This window comes from Bathycoccus prasinos (assembly GCF_002220235.1).
Source record: "Bathycoccus prasinos genomic : Chromosome_8".
NCBI lineage: Eukaryota > Viridiplantae > Chlorophyta > Mamiellophyceae > Mamiellales > Bathycoccaceae > Bathycoccus > Bathycoccus prasinos.
The window spans coordinates 720,485-736,460 of NC_024001.1; the positions used below are offsets into that span (position 1 = coordinate 720,485).

Here is a 15,976-nt window from a genome sequence, read left to right on the forward strand (position 1 = left end):
TCTTTCTACTTGTTATTGTTATGCTCTACTAAACCGCAGTATTTCGGCGGTGACTGTGCGAACGTCGCAAATGTGATCGCAAATGTTGGGAATGCGACGAGTTCGCGTGCGCCTGTTTCCTTTGCTCCGCGAGCGCGATGGTGTGAATCATCAAAAGCGCTTGCACGCAATAACAAACGCTGCCCATGACGTAGCCAACAAACAACCACAACGCACCTTTTACAAAACGCGCGTGATCTGCTTTGATATCGTGGTTTGTTGGAAAGTCATTGCCATACGGCGAGCTCGATGCGTTACCGCTGCTATTCGGCGTCGTCGTATGATTATTGTTCGCCATCTCATCGTAGAGTCTTTCTAATACCATCGATACCATCGATGAGGACACGGTTTCGTTATGCGTCGTCGAAGAAGTAGAAGGCGCGCCGCTCGCCATGCTATTCGCCACTGCAAACGTTGACGCTGGCGGTGTCATTATCGCCCCGATTAAAAACAACCACGATCCGATTAAGGAATAAAATGAAATTTTTTCGTGCGCGCCGTTTGGTAACAGAAAAGGATTCCACACCCACTGGCGTTTACTCGCGCACCAATAAAACCACGAGCCGAAGAGATAAGCTAACGCACCGCAGTGCCCAGTTCGCACTTCGACTACGGTGGACATTTGCACGAACTGCTTTCGATCTTCCGAGGAATCAAAGTGCGTGTGATACCACCAGTGACCGTGATGCGTACTGTTCGTATTCGCGTGTATTGGAACGGTAACCCAGTGCGCGGAATCTGCAATCACCATCGTCGCTATGATTTCGGCGACGAACAAACCGCTTCCGATTAACGTCAACAGCGCTCCAATCAATTCTAACTTTCTCGTTCGTTTAATCCACTCGTCGTTATTTTCTCTCAACCACATCTGTCTGCTCGGTTCCATCTCGCGTGTTCGTTGTTCAAACAAAACCACGTTCAAATCGTTCTCATCTCGTATTTGCTCTCTCAATCTTGCATCACCCCCGAATTTCACGCGTCGCTTATTTTTCGCTCTCGAGTACTTCCTCTTTGCTCGGTAGGACGCCCACAGCGTTAACGCGCTCGCAAAAAAGAAGAAAAAGCCGCCGATTAAATACGGAACCAGTTCAGCTCTCACGTACATCTCTGGGTTTCTCGTCACCCGGCGAAAACACGAACACGCGGAACCGACGACGCAAAACAAAGCGGCGAATAAGAAACACATGGCCACCCACCAAGACAACGAATCAAACTTCCAACACCAACGGAACCGAAACAAACAGTAGTTTCTCGGGTCTTCGATAACACTCCTATTATTAGTATTAGTATTAGTATTCGCCCCTGTCGAAGGATGCACCGCGAGTAAAGCAATGTCGTCCTCATCGATTGAAAGCGTTTCGTTTTGTTCTTTGTCTTCTTCTTCATCTTCGCAATATTCTTCGCCGCCCGAGACGTCGGCATCGTCATCCTCATCCTCCTCCTCGGACGACGACGACGAAGAAGAAGAAAAAGAAAAAGAAGAAGAACGGGGACGATGTGCTTCGGAATCTGACTCCGAGGATTCAGAAGAACAACTCCTCTCGATCTCCTCTCCGTCCTCGTTCACTTTCACCCTCTCTTTCGTCCACGGGTCTCTCCTGTACACGAAAAATCCTTCCTCCTCTTCTTCTTCTTCTTTCGCTCTTCGTCGTTTACGTCGTCTTCGTCGCCTTCTCTCGACGTTTACGTTCAACATCGTCTCAAAGTTGGGTAAAACAAAAAGCACATTTTTGATAAGAGTCTTCTTCTTCTTCTTCAGCGCTTCTCTTTCAAACGCCTTTCGCGCGACAACAAAAACCGCAAAAGCCCAATACGACTACTTGAACAATGAAACCCCTCCTCTTCTTTACAGTCTTCCTCTCGACGAGAGACGAGAGAGAGAGAGAGAGAGAAAGCCACCGCGCATTCCTTCAATCTCACACCACTCCGAGAGAAAGAAAAATGAAAAGAACGGAAGAAGAAGAAGAAGAAGAAGCAAGAAGAGACGGAAAAAAAAAGTATTTAGGGTTTGAAAAGAAAAAAAAACAGTGCACTTTTTTCTCTCTCCTCGCACACAAAAAAAAAATTCGTCAGTTTCAGCAGAACTCGATCCTTGAGTTTTCTTTCGTCTCTTCAAAAAGTGCTCTTCGAGAGAGAGAGAGAGAGAAAAACGACCCCCGTCTCTCGTCCTCGTGTGTCGTCATGACGAACGAGGAGGACCGAGAACCTCTCTTAGCGAGGAGGACGATTCAGACGACGACAACGCGAGCGAAGAAGACAAATAATAATAATTCGATTTTGATGAACAACACGATGGGGGAAACTTTTTATTCCTCGTTTACGTCGTTTACGTCGTGTACGTCCAGGTGGGGGAAGATGATTTTCATCTTCTTTTTGGCCGCGGCGACGATTGGAGGATTGCTCGGCGTCAATCTGTCGCCGCGCAGAAGGGATGATGATGACGATGGACGTTTACTCGCGCAGAAACAAAGGCATCGTTATCAGCAGCGGCATCAATTTGGCGAGGCATTATCATCGTCGTCGTCGTCGTCGTCGTCGTCGTCGTCATCGACGACACAGGCGACGGCGAGATCCCCGGACGCGCTCGTGGAGAGTAAACAAGTGGAACCGGAACTGGCGTTTCACACGGAGGAGGAAATCGCGTCGGTGATCGCGGCGGCGTTGGAAGGCGACGAGAAAAAGACGAGCGACGAGAGGAACATGAGACGGAGGAGAGAGAATGATAACAACAACAACAACAACAACAACAACAACAACAACAACAACAACAACGAAGAGGTGAGTAGCAGCAGCAGCAGCAGCAGACGAGCGAAGGAAGAACCGATGATGGGGAAGAGAGAGGCGGACGACGACGACGACGGCGGCGGCAAAGAGAACGAAGGCGTCGACGCGGACGAGGCGGAGGCGAATGGGGAGAGGATTAGCATCGGAAGCGCCACCGCCGCCGACGGCGGCCCCGGCGGTTCTTCAGAAGATAAAGACGATCAAGAGGACGAAGCCGAGGAGCAGTCGCAAGCGGAGGAGGCTTCGAGAGCGTGGGATTTGAGCACGTATCTTAACGTGCAAGCGAATTCAGAAAATTCGGCGGAGAGTTTAGTGGCGTTGATTGCCTCCGTAGGAGGCGACGAGAGAGAGTTGGAGAGGTACGTGAAAGTGGTTGAACCAATTGACCCGAGCCAATGGCCGGTGAATATCGATAAAGCGATGTACGCGTTGAAGAGTATTTTTAGATTGAAAGCGAGAGCGGCGGAAGCGGCGCAGATGGAAGCCAAGCTGGGAAATTTCGTCAACGAAGACGAGATTGAAGATGGAATCGCGACTCGCAGAATGAGACGAAGAAGAAATTTGATGAAGGCAGATGAGGAGGAAATCGAAGGAGGTAAACTCGGGTACTTTCAGATGGGTAAATTCGTGAACGACGTGATCAAAGGAAAAGTGAGCGAACAATCAAACGAAGATGATGAAGAGGAAGAAGATGATCAAGATTACGATGAAAAAGCAACTTCAGGCAGCTCCTCCACCCAATCCATGGGGGCTTCGTTAGGCGACGAGAAAGAGAAGTCACTTTCTTCGTTCGACGATTTAGAGACGAGCTCTTTGGGCTATTTCGACTTCAAAAGTTTCATCGACGACATGCTCTCGAATCATCCGGAAAAGAAGACCATAGACAGCGACGATGGAGAAGGCATTTCGTATTTAGGCACTGGCGATAACGAGGACGAGAAGGAAACGAAGAAGAAACAAAAACTTCCCTCGCTCGGGTATTTCGATTTCAAAAAGTTTGTCGAAGACGCAATGAGTGAAGCGCCGAAACCGAAATACGAGCGAAAATTCATGGACTCCGAAAACGACAGTTCTGGCGTGTATTTAGATGCTGCGGCTGGCTCGACTCTTGGGGAGGCGCAACAACCGAAACTCGGCAAAGTGATCGAAGATACCTCCGAAACCATCGAAAGTTTGAAACCGCTTGGGCTCACCGCCGATGACGTGAAAGTTTTGTACAAAGCGTACAAGAAAGAGAAGAAGGAAAAGGAAAGTTTGCAGGATAATTCAGAGAAGAGTGGTAATAAAGTATCTGCATTGATTGAGGATGACGACGAGGAGATGACCTTGGCGAAAGAGTGGAACTTGAACAATTTGAGAGGCATGGGATGGTTCGAAGCGTTAGTCGACCGCGATAAAGAAACCGGTAAGTTATCCTCCAAGTGGTGGCAAACTGAAAAGATTCCAGAGTTGGGAAAACTCTTCTCTCACGTCTACCGATGGCAACTCGCTAAAGACGCGAAAAATGAAAAGGCTTTGATTTTGGACGCCGATGGTTTGTTAGACACGTCCAATCTCGCCATTCCCATGGACGCCATTCGAGTCATCTCGGCGCACGCATCGAACGATTTCGACGTCATGTTCTTGGGAAATCTGGGCACGAAAGATCCAATCTTTGAAACCTTCCCAGACTCGAGCGGTAACGTCATCGAGATCCGCAAATGGCAAGGAACGCAAGACGCGACCAACGCGAACGCATACATCGTCTCGGCGCAATTCGTGAACAATATTTTCGATTTTATTTTGAGCTCAGACATGAACGTGCCGAAGGAGAGTTTGGAGAACTGGTTAGGAAGAGTCGTTTGCGGCGCCAAAGAGCAACAACAACCGCAACAACAAGACGATTTCGAAGAAAACTCCTCCCTCGGTCTCGAATCGGCCGTCAACGAAGAGCTCTCGGAGGAAAATACTTTAGCCAAGAAACCAGTCGTCGGAAAACACGTGTTTAACTGCTACTCCGCCGCCGGCGTCCAAGTGAAGCCAACCGCTTCGTCATCGGACGCCGCTTCGAAGCGCCAACGCAAACAGCAACAACAACAACGATCGACCGCCGCTACCGCGGACGTCGTCGACGGTCTCGAAAGCGTCTCTTCTTCCGAAGAGAAAGGAGGTACAGACGTTCATCGAGCAGTCGCTTAATCATATATTATTCTTAGATTTTTATTAAATTAAAATAGTTTGTACTTCTGTCTTTGTAACGAAACAACTCACGCCACAACTCATTTCTCTCTCTCTCTCTCTCTCTCTCTCTTTCTCTCAACGCACTCGGTCGCGTCAACGCGCCGCGAATAAAAAAGAGGACGTAAACGTAAACGTAAACGAGTAGTAAACAACCACGACAAAGAATGAGAGTCAAACGCAAAACTAAAGTCCGGAAATACCTTCGATACTACCGCACAGTCCACGGGTTCCGCGAACCGTACAAAATTCTCCTCGACGGAAACTTCGTCTCCGCGTGCGTCGCGCGGAAACTAGACGATTCCGCCGCGCATCACGTGACCAAATTCTTATCCGCGAACCCATCGACGTGCAAAATATTCACCACGCGAGCGGTGAGGAAAGAGTTGGAGACCATGAAAGGCGAGGACTTCGCGGAAGCCGCGAATCAAACGCACAAGCTGTTGCTCGTGAATGAAAACGAAAACCCCTCAGGAGGAGGAGGAGGAGGAGGAGGAAGAGATGACGCGACGATGAAGAAGAATACGAAGAAAAACAACAGGAGCAGCGGGTACATAGAGAACGTCAAAGAGAGCATACTCGACGCGTGTAAAGAGGACAATCGAGAACGATTCATCGTCTGCACGCAAGACGGAGCGCTGAAAAAGCAGTTACGAAAGGAAAGCGCGAAAGTACCGATTATTTTCTGCCACGTGAGCGGGTTACAGATGGAACCGCCGGTGGACGCGGACAGTAAGAGCGGGTTTGCAGGACAGACGGAGAAAAACGAAGGCGTTTCGGAGAAAGAGATGCGCGCGTTGTTGACGGAAAGAGAAGGAGGAGAAGAGGAAACGAGGAGCATGTACGACGTGAAAACGAACGTTCGTTATAAGATGAAGAAGACGAAAGGACCGAACCCGCTGTCGAATTTGAAGAAGAAAAAAAGAGGTGGGCCTGATGGTCTGTCTGCGCCGGATGTGTCCACGCCAGGAGGCGGGAAGAAGAAACGGAAAAGACGTTGAGTCGGGACGAAAAACTTTTAGATTTTTAGTACTAGTTATAGCAGTAGAAGCACCTCAAGTTGGTACCAGGATATTAGTGAATAAATATGTAACAACAACAACAACAACAACAACAACAACAACAACAACAACAACAACAACAACAACAACAACAACAACAACAACAACAACAACAACAACAACAACAACAACAACAGCAACAACATCATCATCATCGTCGTCGTCGTCGTCGTCGTCGTCGACGACGACGTCTTTGTCTTTGGTTTGTTTTATTCTTCCGGAACGACTTTGTAATCCATCTGCAGCTTCATCGTGCACACATTTTTCTCCTTACCGTCCGGAGAGTCCAGTTCTACGTATTTATAACAGTGTCCGTATAATTTATGCGACCAGTTATCTTCCAACATGTGCGAAACCGCAATCGACGTGCTCGCGATCACGACGTATTTTGGATTTTCCTCGTGTCCTTTTCTCGTCGAAGGCGTTTTTTTTGTGGTTCCTTTTTCGTGTCGTTTTCCACCGCTGTTGTTATCACCATCAACCGCGGCGACGACGACGAGGTTCTCCTTCTCTTCTTTCGTTCGCTCCACGTCTAAAACTTCAAAGTGTAAATACTCGCTCGGGTTTCGAATTTCAAACTCTTCGAGCATGTGCAAGTTGCGATAGGCATCTGGTTCGAGAATTTTTCCGTCCGGTAATTCGACTCGCATGATTGGAACGAGATGGCCTTCGCTCGTCCCTAACGCGACGGCGATGTGCGGGTTAAATTCGGACGGGTTTGGGTTTTTCAACTCCACGGACGGGGGGAACTTACGGAATTTCAGGGTTCCCGCGGAAAGAGAGGCGATGGCGACCATGGTTTTGACGACGATGCGATTGATGTGTAAAGTGCGCTTTTTTTGGCGAAAAAATAAAATAAAGCGTTTCGAAAGAAAGGAAAGGAAGAAAAAAGGAAGAACGCAAACGCGAAAAGCGTGGTGGAGCGGAGGGGCGCCGCGGGGTAGATCAGCAGCACACTCATCTTTTCTTACAACGACGCGCATTCTCATTAAACGGAAATTTTACTCTGTGCCGCGCATGGCGACGGCGACGAAGGCGATGACAAATACCGCGTACGTGATTGCAATGCTCGTCGCTTGCGCCTTCTTGAATGAAAATTTGTGCACGACTGGAACCAAAAACACGTAATACGCGGTGACTGCGATGCCGTATTGCATGAGCATTTTCATTGGTGTCGTGAAATTGATTGGGACCGAAATACCTCTCAATCGGACGATTACGATAGAAATACCGGAACCGACCGCGAGTTGCGTTCCCGGCGAGGCTAAGGAGGCGGTGACCGCCATTTTTGCGTGACCCATTCTGGCGACGGCGAGCATACCGGCCAAATCGCCCGCGCTCGCGCCCCATGCCATTAACGTGCCACCTAAAAGAGATTCTCGAATACCGAAGATGTGACCGAATGCTTGGAACATGAAGACAATTTCGTCGGCTAAAATGTGCATCCAGGCGATGCCGACCGTAAACGCGCAGAAGAGCATAATTGGTGAGGTTTTCGGATCGGCGCCTCGAGTGGGCGTTCTCGCGTGCGCGAGTCTCGCCCAGAACGCGCATATCGCAAATATGGCGTACGCGGAGAATTGTAATTCACCGTGTTGTCCTCGAACGTTGGCGCTTTTGTTCATTTTTTTCTCCAGTAAACTTCTCGCCGTGCCATCGAAGCCGAACAAAACAATGTCCAACATGCCCGTGGCGTATAAGAGGAACAACGGCGCGACAAACGCGATAACAGCGGCGTGCAATGGGCGCACGCGGCCACGGCTAGTAGATGGCATAGTCAACGACACTATAACAACGATCCATCCAGTCAACCACGTCGTTGGATCGTCCGACCATTTCTTCGCTCCGGATTGCATGGACAACCATCTTCGAAAAGAGGAAACGAGGGAAGAAAAATACTGCCCGGAAGAAAAACCATCCGAATGTCTTCGACTTTTAATAGCCGCTCCAACTCCTCTATTGCCCGAATCGCTAATACTGCCGCGTTGCGACCCTTGCGCGAACTTGCTGTTCAAGTTGTGCAGATTTTTGTTCGTCGTTGTTGCGACGCCGCCCCCACCTCTCGGAGAACTTATCGGCGAGTGCACGTACTCATCGTCCGAATCCTCGTCGTCGGTGATTTCATACATTCTGTGTAAATCCACCTGGTCATCGTCGTCTTCCCCGCCACCGTGATGATGACCAACTACTCCGTGTGCCATCTCCATGCTATTATTATTATTGTCCTCCTCGTCGCTCGCGTCTTCCAACACGTGGCTCTTCACCGTCTTCATCCCGCTGCTATGTTTACCACTCTGACTACCGTGACCACTCCCGACCCCTTTCCAACTCATTGGAATCAAATCATCCACCCAATGTCTCCCGTAAATCACAAAGCACACGTAAAACGCGTACACACCTAAATACATAAATCCAAACGCGAACGAAATTTGACCGTACGAACACATGGCGTACGAAATCAACAACAACGCGCAGTAGTGTACGCAATCTCTCAAATACGGTACCGCTTCCACGGTAACCCCACTACCACCTGGCGAAAACACCACCGCCAACGCCTTACAAATCGAACAGACGTAAATCCCTGCCCCGACAGATTCGCTCATCGCCAAATTAAAATCCGGTTCCTCGCTGATACACATCGCCGCCAACTGCGTAAAAATGTCCGGCGCCGACCCGCCCAACGCCAACAACGTCGCCCCGGCGACGTCGTCCGGCAGTTTAAACATTTTCGAAATCGTTCGAATAGCGGGCGCAAAGAACACGTCCGCGACAATCGCAATCGCGCTGAACAAAATCCCGGCCCAGACGGCGAGTAAAGGCACTTTCATAAACGCCGGCACGTAGTCGTTGATGTCATCCGTGCAAAAATAAAACGCCAAGTAATCGATCTTCCCGGCTTCGCAGCGTTCGTTCAGTTTCGAGTGCCTGCACGGAGTGCGAGACGCGAACGGGCGGCACCCGAGCGCGTATTCGTCGAAATTTTCTCCTCCTCCTCCTCCTCCTCCTCCTCCTCCTCCTCCTCCTCCTCGCGCAGACGTAAACGACGTAGTAAACGACGACGTAAACGACGACGTAAACGACGCATCATCATCAAACCTCTCATCCATTTTTTAATGACTCTCGAGACGAAAAAAAAAGTGCTCTGATGAGCGAAGAACACAATCGCACACCTCGATTTAGGGTCTTCTCAGTGTTAGCCCCCCACGACACCGTTAAAAAATTCTCTCACTCTTTCTCTCTCTCTTTCTTTCTCTCTTTCTTTCTCTCTTTCTCTCCGCTCTCCAAAAGTCAGATCTGAGCGACGAGCGAGAGCGGAGAGATGACAAAAAGCCTTTTTCTCCTCCGGGGGGCTTCCGTCGACAACAACTCCGCGAAAGGGGGGAGGATGAGGAGGCGAAGGCGGAACGCGAAGGTGGTGGTTAGGATGAACGAAGAGAAACAAAAAAGGAATCCATTCCCACTTTCGAATTTTGGGTCGGGATGCGCGAGCAATAACGAGAACGGTGAAGACGACGACGAGGACGACGAGAACGACAACAACAACAACAAAAACGTCGGAGGGAAACGAATCCCAATCGGAGGACGGTTTTTGTGGTCCAACGAAGGGAAATCGATCGGTACGGGTTTGAAAAAACTGCCAGATTTTCGACGAAATATGCTGGAAGAAGGCACGGAGGACGTTTGGTTGAAAGAAATGGAGATGAAGCATTCGATATTGGACGCGTATGGAGAGCGTTGCGTCGTGTATAAAGAAGAGGAGCGAACGGACTTGGACGAAGCCTGTCGAGAGTTATTAAACGCGGTTGCAGAGTTGTTGACGGAACAGTATCCAGAAAGGTACGCGATAACAGAGAAGAACGAGGACGGGAGCCGAATGATTTCAATACCAAAGCTCGATAACTACAAGGCTTCTTTAGAACCGAAGTCGGGAAAGGAGGCATTGATCACCGCCGCGCGATTGAGCACGAACGAGTTTTGTATAATGCGAAGAAGCAGAAACGGCGGAGAAGAAGCACAAAGTGAGAAACAGGAAAACGGTGGAGATTTCTTCGCCAGAGAACCTTCGGAGCACGAATTCGTCGCCGGCGTGGTGTGCTTTTCCTTCGACCCAAAGAAACGCGAAGGGAAGAACTTATCGCAGCTGCACAAACCGGTGCCGAACTACGAGGAGAAAATTGAAATGGCGACGAGGCGCGTGTTTGATAACTTGTTAAGGAAGATGGACGAGGACGGAGGACAGCCATTGTTTCGCGCAAATTGGGCGATACAGAATAGCAGCGATTTAATTAGCACCGATTTAGATTGGCATCCGACGAATGTTAAAATCGGTGGTGTGATGAATAGAAAACATTTAGTGGAGGAAAGTTCGACCAATTCTTTCGGCGACATCGACGCGATGCACACGGGATATATGGACCCGACGCAAGGTATGCCGAAAAATGTTCGCGAGGTTGGGAGTAAAATGTTTACGCGCGTAGAATACGAAACGATATCGAAACTAAAAACGAATGGGTTTTCATTGTTTACGGTGAAGACGTATTTAGAACCGTTAGAAAATTTTTCGGCGCCGGAAGCCGCGGAGTCGCTGTTCGTCGCCATCACCGAAGCGAGCGAAAGCGAGTTGAAGTACAAATCGCTCGAAAACGCCAACTTGAAGAATCTGATATTAGAATATTTGGTTGCGAATTTGCCAAAAGTCCAGTCGTCTTCATCGTCGTCGTCGTCGTCATCTTCTTCTTTATCATCGACGACAGTATCGTCAAACGTTCTCAAATGTCCCATGGGTTTTTCCACGCCGAAGATTTTTAAAGAAGAGGAAGAAGAAGAAGAAGAAAGAGAAGAAGACGCGCGGACGACACAACCACACGATTTCACTCCGTGGACGTCATTCGATAAAGCAATCGAGGATGCCTCCCCTATTCCACCTTCGTACTACACGAGTGAGAAATTAGCGCAGCGTGAACGCGCCACGGTCTTTTCGCCAGAGAAGGATTGGGTTTGCATCGGGCACGTTTCGGATGCGCCAAGCGTGAACGATTATTTCACAACCACTGTGTTTTCCGATGAAAGCGAAAACGCCGCCGCCGCCGCTGTAGAAATAGTATGCGTGCGAACGGAAGAGAATACGTTTAAAGCGTACGAAAACGTGTGCCAACACCATTTCGCGAAGGTTGCTGATAAGAAACGAGGCACGTGCACAGCGAAAGCAAACTCGTGCGCGGCGGCGTTGCAATGTCCGTATCACGGATTCACGTATGATGTATCAAATGAAGGAAATGGGAAGCTCATCTCGGCGACTCGAATGAAAGGCATGGAAGAGCGAACGGAAAAGATTAAACTCAAAGGCGGTTACGTGTGCGAAACGTTCGGTCCGTTTGTGTTTCTAAAGAAAGATGAGAGTTCGTCGTCGTCGTCGTCGTCGTCTTTGCGAACGTTTTTAGGCGCAGATTTTGCCAGCCGAGTCGAAGAAGCTGATATCAACGTCTCCGATCGCGAGTCTTTTCGTCACGTCGCTCGCGAAACGTTTGAAGTTGAATCGAATTGGAAAGTTTTCATAGATAACTATCTCGATGGAGGTTTCCACGTCCCTTTCGCACATAAAGCGCTGGTCAAAGAAGGTTGCGACATGAGCAAATATAACATCACGCTCTTCGATAATATGAACTCGATTCAATCCGTGGACGTTAGAAAAGAAGAGAACACCAACTCTCGCCTCGGTTTAGGCTCAGCGACCTACGCGTTTGCCTTTCCGAACGTCTGTCTCAACAGATACGGACGTTGGCTGGATACCAACGTGGCGTTCCCAAATCCTGCAGACCCAAATAAGTGCGTCGTCGAATTCAACTGGTACATCGATAACACCAACCACGACGAGGACGACGACGAAGAGGTATTCATAAAGCAAAGCCTCCTCGCCTCTCGCGTCGTCCAAGACGAAGACGAAAATCTGTGCGCCTCCGTACAAAAAGGGCTCCGCTCCAAAGTCGCCTCTTCTTCTTCTTCTTCTTCTTCTTCATCCCGAAGCGGCAGCGGTGGCGACGAAGATCGACAAGAAGGGTTATACTCCCCTGAATGCGAATCAATCATGTTTGCATTTCACAAGAGATATTATCGCGCCGTCCTCCTCCCGGGCGAATAAAAGAAACGACCGGTTGTAAATATTCTACTTGTACCATGCTATTTTTCCCTGACCTTCTTTGACCTCATTTTTAGTCAAAGTGACACACACACACACACACACAATGTTGTTCAAGAAACCTCTTCTCTTACTCCTGATGATGCTTTCCATCGCGCACTTCGCGGGCTTTCTCTCGTCGTCGTCCTCGACGACGTCGACGTCCAAAATCGTTGCTTTCGCGCAAGCCGAAGACGGCGAGGAAACGACGCCGTCGTTTGGGGATGATGAACGCGAGGAAGACGACGACGACGACGACGACGAGGACGACGACGACAAGGACGACGAAGATCCCCCATCAAACGATAACCCGGACGAGATCGATCCGTACCCCGAGATCGAAGACGACGAGGACTCGAAAATCTGGCCGCCGCCGATGCCAGAAGTACGACACTTGAAGCAATATAAAGTAAGAATGTTGAAGGAATTCTTAGACTTGAGAGGGACGACGTGCGAAGCGTGCGCGGAGAAGGACGATTGGATTCGACGGGTCGTCGACACGTGGGAGTGGCCGAAGAAAGAAGTTGACGTCGCGAATACTGAAGATGATGAAGATGTGGGAAATGAGGACAGACGTCCGTACTCGGGAGACGAGATGACGCCGGAGGAGGAAGTCGCGGAAGAGGCGGCGAGAATGAAGAGAATGATGGACGAGTTGAACGGCGGTAAGTCAAAAGATTACACCGGGATGGATCCGAACAGAGTAAGGCTGTTGAAAAAATTGCAATCGAAAGGGTTGAGCTTTATGGGTGGCGAGAACATGGACATCGAACAGTTGGAGCAGTTGGCGAACGCGATGGATGGGATCAACAGTAAGAATGGTGGCGATCTTTAAATTGTACGACCTGTGTAAAAACACGTTCTTCAATGTTTTATGGTACACGAGTTTTCCTTTCAATTGACAACAACACTTATTAAGAATCATCATCGTCGTCGTCGTCGTTACTCTTGATTTTATTTGACCTGTTCATCGCACTCCCTCCTTACTTCTTCGATGACGTGTTTCAACTCGGCGAAGTTCATCAAAGCGCCTTCCGCTTCGGCCTCTTGAAGGACGCCGGTATCTTTCGATTTTGCAGCTAGTTTTTCGCCAATTTCGATAATCTCCAACGAATCGTCCAATTCATTAGCGCCGTAATGCGCGTAGGCCAACAAATACCAGACGTCGACGATACCGTCGCGCTCTTCTAAGAGCTCTTCGAGAATTTCAATCGCGAGCGCGGCGGAGGTGTCGATTTCCAACAACAATTTGGCGGTTTCGAATCGAAACTCAAAACTTACCTCGTAGTCTTGGAATCTCGGCGTGTATTCTTCATCGTCGTCGTCGTCTTTTTCTTCTTCTTCTTCTTTCTCCATATCGTCCTCCGACGAGGATGCGTAATCTTTCGCTCCCGGCGCCGGTCTCTTTCGTTCGTAAATATCTCTCTCTTTCTTCGTCTCTTGGACCAACTGCATCGGCTTCCTCCACTTGGCGATGCTTTCTCTCAAATATTTCAAAGCCTCGTCCTTCTTCCCTTGCTCATTTCGCAAACACGCCAGCACTTGCATCGGCTCCGCGCTTTCTTTATCCGATTGTTGCGCTCTTTTGAGTAATTCCTCCACGGCTTTTGCCGTCTCGTCGTCCACCGCGTTATCGCCGTCCATCCCGTCTTCTTCGTCTCGACATCCCAAAATCTGTTCCGCCAACGCGCAACACGCCGAACAGTGCCTATCCGCCACCGGCGCGTCCCCTTTTTTCATTTGTTCTTCCAACAAATCTAACCCTTTCTTTGTGCACGCCGTTGCCGCTTTCCCGTCGTCCAACAACTGCCCGAGATACATAAACTTCTCGTACCCGCTGTCCGGATTCGCCTTCGCCGCGTCTCTCAACGCGTCCAGCGCTTCTTCTTGGTCCCCGTACTCGGCTAACGCGTACGCGTACGTTTCCAACGCATCCACGTTCGTTGAATTCTTCTTACAAATATCTTTCAATTCCAACAAACCCTGCTCGATGCGATCATACGAGATGTGCGTCAATGCGGATTCAATTTGTGTTTCTAACGCCCGCGCGGTTGAACTTTTACCGTTTGTGTTTTTGTTCGTCGCATTATCACCACCACTCATTCCTCCTCCTTTCATCCCCGTCTTCTTATAATTCGCACTCTTCCCTCCGGATTTCCCATCCCGAGGCGACTTCTTCTTCTTGCTTTTCCCGTTCGCGCCGCCCATGATTGATATTTGATGTGCTCTTCTCTCTCTCTCTCTTTCTCTCTAAATTGGAGAAAAGAGAAATCGATTGGAACTCGAGAGAAATTCGCCGCCAACGAAGAAGAGAGAGAGAGATTACTTGATTACTTTACACGAACGCACTTGAAAACTTTGGGAAAAAAAAGGCCGACTTAAAACGCGTTCCTTTCTCTCTCTTCTTCTTCTTCTTCTCTCTCTTTCAAAGGCGGAGAGAAAGAATGAATCAACGACGACAACAACAACAACAACACGTACTATAGAAAAGTATTATGGGGGAGAGAGATTCTTTTTCTTCTTTTTTCTCCTTTTTTTGCTTTTTTTGCAAAAAGTCGTTGGAACTCCGAACAAACAACTCTTTTGTGTTTTTGGTTCGCGTCGTCTTTGCTCTTGTTTTTTTTTTTAACCAAACAACGACCTTTTTTTGTGTCTTTTTCGCTTTTTTTCACTTTTTTTTTTTCACTTTTGTCTGTTTGTTTGAGAGGAGAGGTGCTTGACTTTTTCTCTCTCTTTCTCTCTCTCTGATGAGGAGTAGTATTCTTCGCTCCTCGCTCTCGTTCTCGTTTTCATCCGCGGCAGACACCACGTCGCGAAGAAGAGAAAGAGAAAGAGGAGGAAGAAGACGAACGAGAACAGCGCCAAAGGCGCTCTTCTGTCGTCGTCGTTCTTTTTCTTTTTCTTCTCGGAGCGGAGGCGATGATGATGAAAATGAAAATGAAAATGAAAATGATGACGTGAAGAAGAAGAAGAAGAAGACGAAGAGTAAGACCAAAAGCCAAAAGGAGGAGGAAAAGGGGATTTGGAAGTCAGAGAGAAAGAGGAGAGAGATGCTTTTAACGACGACTTTAACGATTCGCTCCGGGGTTGGTACGACGATACAGACGATACAGACGATACAGACGAGAGCAGCTTTTGCGTTGGAGGATTTTGCGAAAAGGGAGGAGGAAAAAGGTGTTTCCTGCGTCGATGTGAAAGAAGGGGGCAAAGGGCAACTCGAAGAGAACGACGTGGTGTCGGTGAATTACACCTTGTATCTTTCCGATGAAGACGGGACGCGGGGGAGTAAAATCGATTCGGCGAAGTTTTTCGTCTTTGGCGTGGGGACGGGAGAAGTCATCGAAGGATTCGATGCCGGTTTGCTCGGCGGAGATGGCGTTGGTCCGATGAGAATTGGAGGCGTGAGAGAAGTTTTGATACCGCCGGCGTTGGCGTACGGCGCGAAAGAAGTCGGCGGGGGTCGGATACCCGCGAACTCGTACCTAAAGTTCGTGGTAGAGTTGGTGCAGATTAAGTAAGTAGAAAAGGAAGGACGACGCTGGAGCGGTCGAGTCGGCGAGCGCTCCTAATAAAGCTTTAGACTTTAGTGTGTCCGATAGCGCGACCGAGTAGTAATAATAGTAGTAGTAGTAGTAGTAGTAGTCTCTTCATCTGTTTTGAAGCAGTTTTAGTATCTTGTGTGATATATGTACACGTGTCT

The 15,976-nt window shown here is 48.9% G+C and overlaps 9 protein-coding genes across 9 annotated transcripts; 5 read left to right on the forward strand and 4 right to left on the reverse strand.

The window, feature by feature from the left end:
• Positions 1 to 28: 28 nt before the first annotated feature.
• Bathy08g03930 (predicted protein) lies at positions 29 to 1,735 on the reverse strand (the record flags this gene model as incomplete). Its single annotated transcript, XM_007511431.1, has 1 exon — positions 29 to 1,735. One exon carries the CDS (start codon positions 1,733 to 1,735, stop codon positions 29 to 31), a length of 1,707 nt encoding a protein of 568 aa, XP_007511493.1.
• A 485-nt stretch (positions 1,736 to 2,220) lies between these two features.
• Bathy08g03940 (predicted protein) lies at positions 2,221 to 5,001 on the forward strand (the record flags this gene model as incomplete). Its single annotated transcript, XM_007511417.1, has 1 exon — positions 2,221 to 5,001. The coding sequence occupies one exon, from the start codon at positions 2,221 to 2,223 to the stop codon at positions 4,999 to 5,001; it is 2,781 nt and encodes a 926-aa protein (XP_007511479.1).
• Positions 5,002 to 5,207: 206 nt separating this feature from the next.
• Bathy08g03950 (predicted protein) lies at positions 5,208 to 6,041 on the forward strand (the record flags this gene model as incomplete). The annotated part of the gene is made up of 1 exon (XM_007511646.1): positions 5,208 to 6,041. The coding sequence occupies one exon, from the start codon at positions 5,208 to 5,210 to the stop codon at positions 6,039 to 6,041; it is 834 nt and encodes a 277-aa protein (XP_007511708.1).
• A 269-nt stretch (positions 6,042 to 6,310) lies between these two features.
• Positions 6,311 to 6,898, reverse strand: Bathy08g03960 (unknown protein; the record flags this gene model as incomplete). Its single annotated transcript, XM_007511771.1, has 1 exon — positions 6,311 to 6,898. One exon carries the CDS (start codon positions 6,896 to 6,898, stop codon positions 6,311 to 6,313), a length of 588 nt encoding a protein of 195 aa, XP_007511833.1.
• Positions 6,899 to 7,102: 204 nt separating this feature from the next.
• Bathy08g03970 (sodium/calcium exchanger protein) lies at positions 7,103 to 9,208 on the reverse strand (the record flags this gene model as incomplete). Its single annotated transcript, XM_007511739.1, has 1 exon — positions 7,103 to 9,208. The coding sequence occupies one exon, from the start codon at positions 9,206 to 9,208 to the stop codon at positions 7,103 to 7,105; it is 2,106 nt and encodes a 701-aa protein (XP_007511801.1).
• A 278-nt stretch (positions 9,209 to 9,486) lies between these two features.
• Bathy08g03980 (choline monooxygenase) lies at positions 9,487 to 12,240 on the forward strand (the record flags this gene model as incomplete). The annotated part of the gene is made up of 1 exon (XM_007511361.1): positions 9,487 to 12,240. One exon carries the CDS (start codon positions 9,487 to 9,489, stop codon positions 12,238 to 12,240), a length of 2,754 nt encoding a protein of 917 aa, XP_007511423.1.
• A 103-nt stretch (positions 12,241 to 12,343) lies between these two features.
• On the forward strand, positions 12,344 to 13,111 carry Bathy08g03990 (predicted protein; the record flags this gene model as incomplete). The annotated part of the gene is made up of 1 exon (XM_007511481.1): positions 12,344 to 13,111. One exon carries the CDS (start codon positions 12,344 to 12,346, stop codon positions 13,109 to 13,111), a length of 768 nt encoding a protein of 255 aa, XP_007511543.1.
• Positions 13,112 to 13,230: 119 nt separating this feature from the next.
• Bathy08g04000 (predicted protein) lies at positions 13,231 to 14,484 on the reverse strand (the record flags this gene model as incomplete). The annotated part of the gene is made up of 1 exon (XM_007511650.1): positions 13,231 to 14,484. One exon carries the CDS (start codon positions 14,482 to 14,484, stop codon positions 13,231 to 13,233), a length of 1,254 nt encoding a protein of 417 aa, XP_007511712.1.
• Positions 14,485 to 15,023: 539 nt separating this feature from the next.
• On the forward strand, positions 15,024 to 15,794 carry Bathy08g04010 (predicted protein; the record flags this gene model as incomplete). The annotated part of the gene is made up of 1 exon (XM_007511363.1): positions 15,024 to 15,794. One exon carries the CDS (start codon positions 15,024 to 15,026, stop codon positions 15,792 to 15,794), a length of 771 nt encoding a protein of 256 aa, XP_007511425.1.
• Between the last annotated feature and the right edge of the window lie 182 nt (positions 15,795 to 15,976).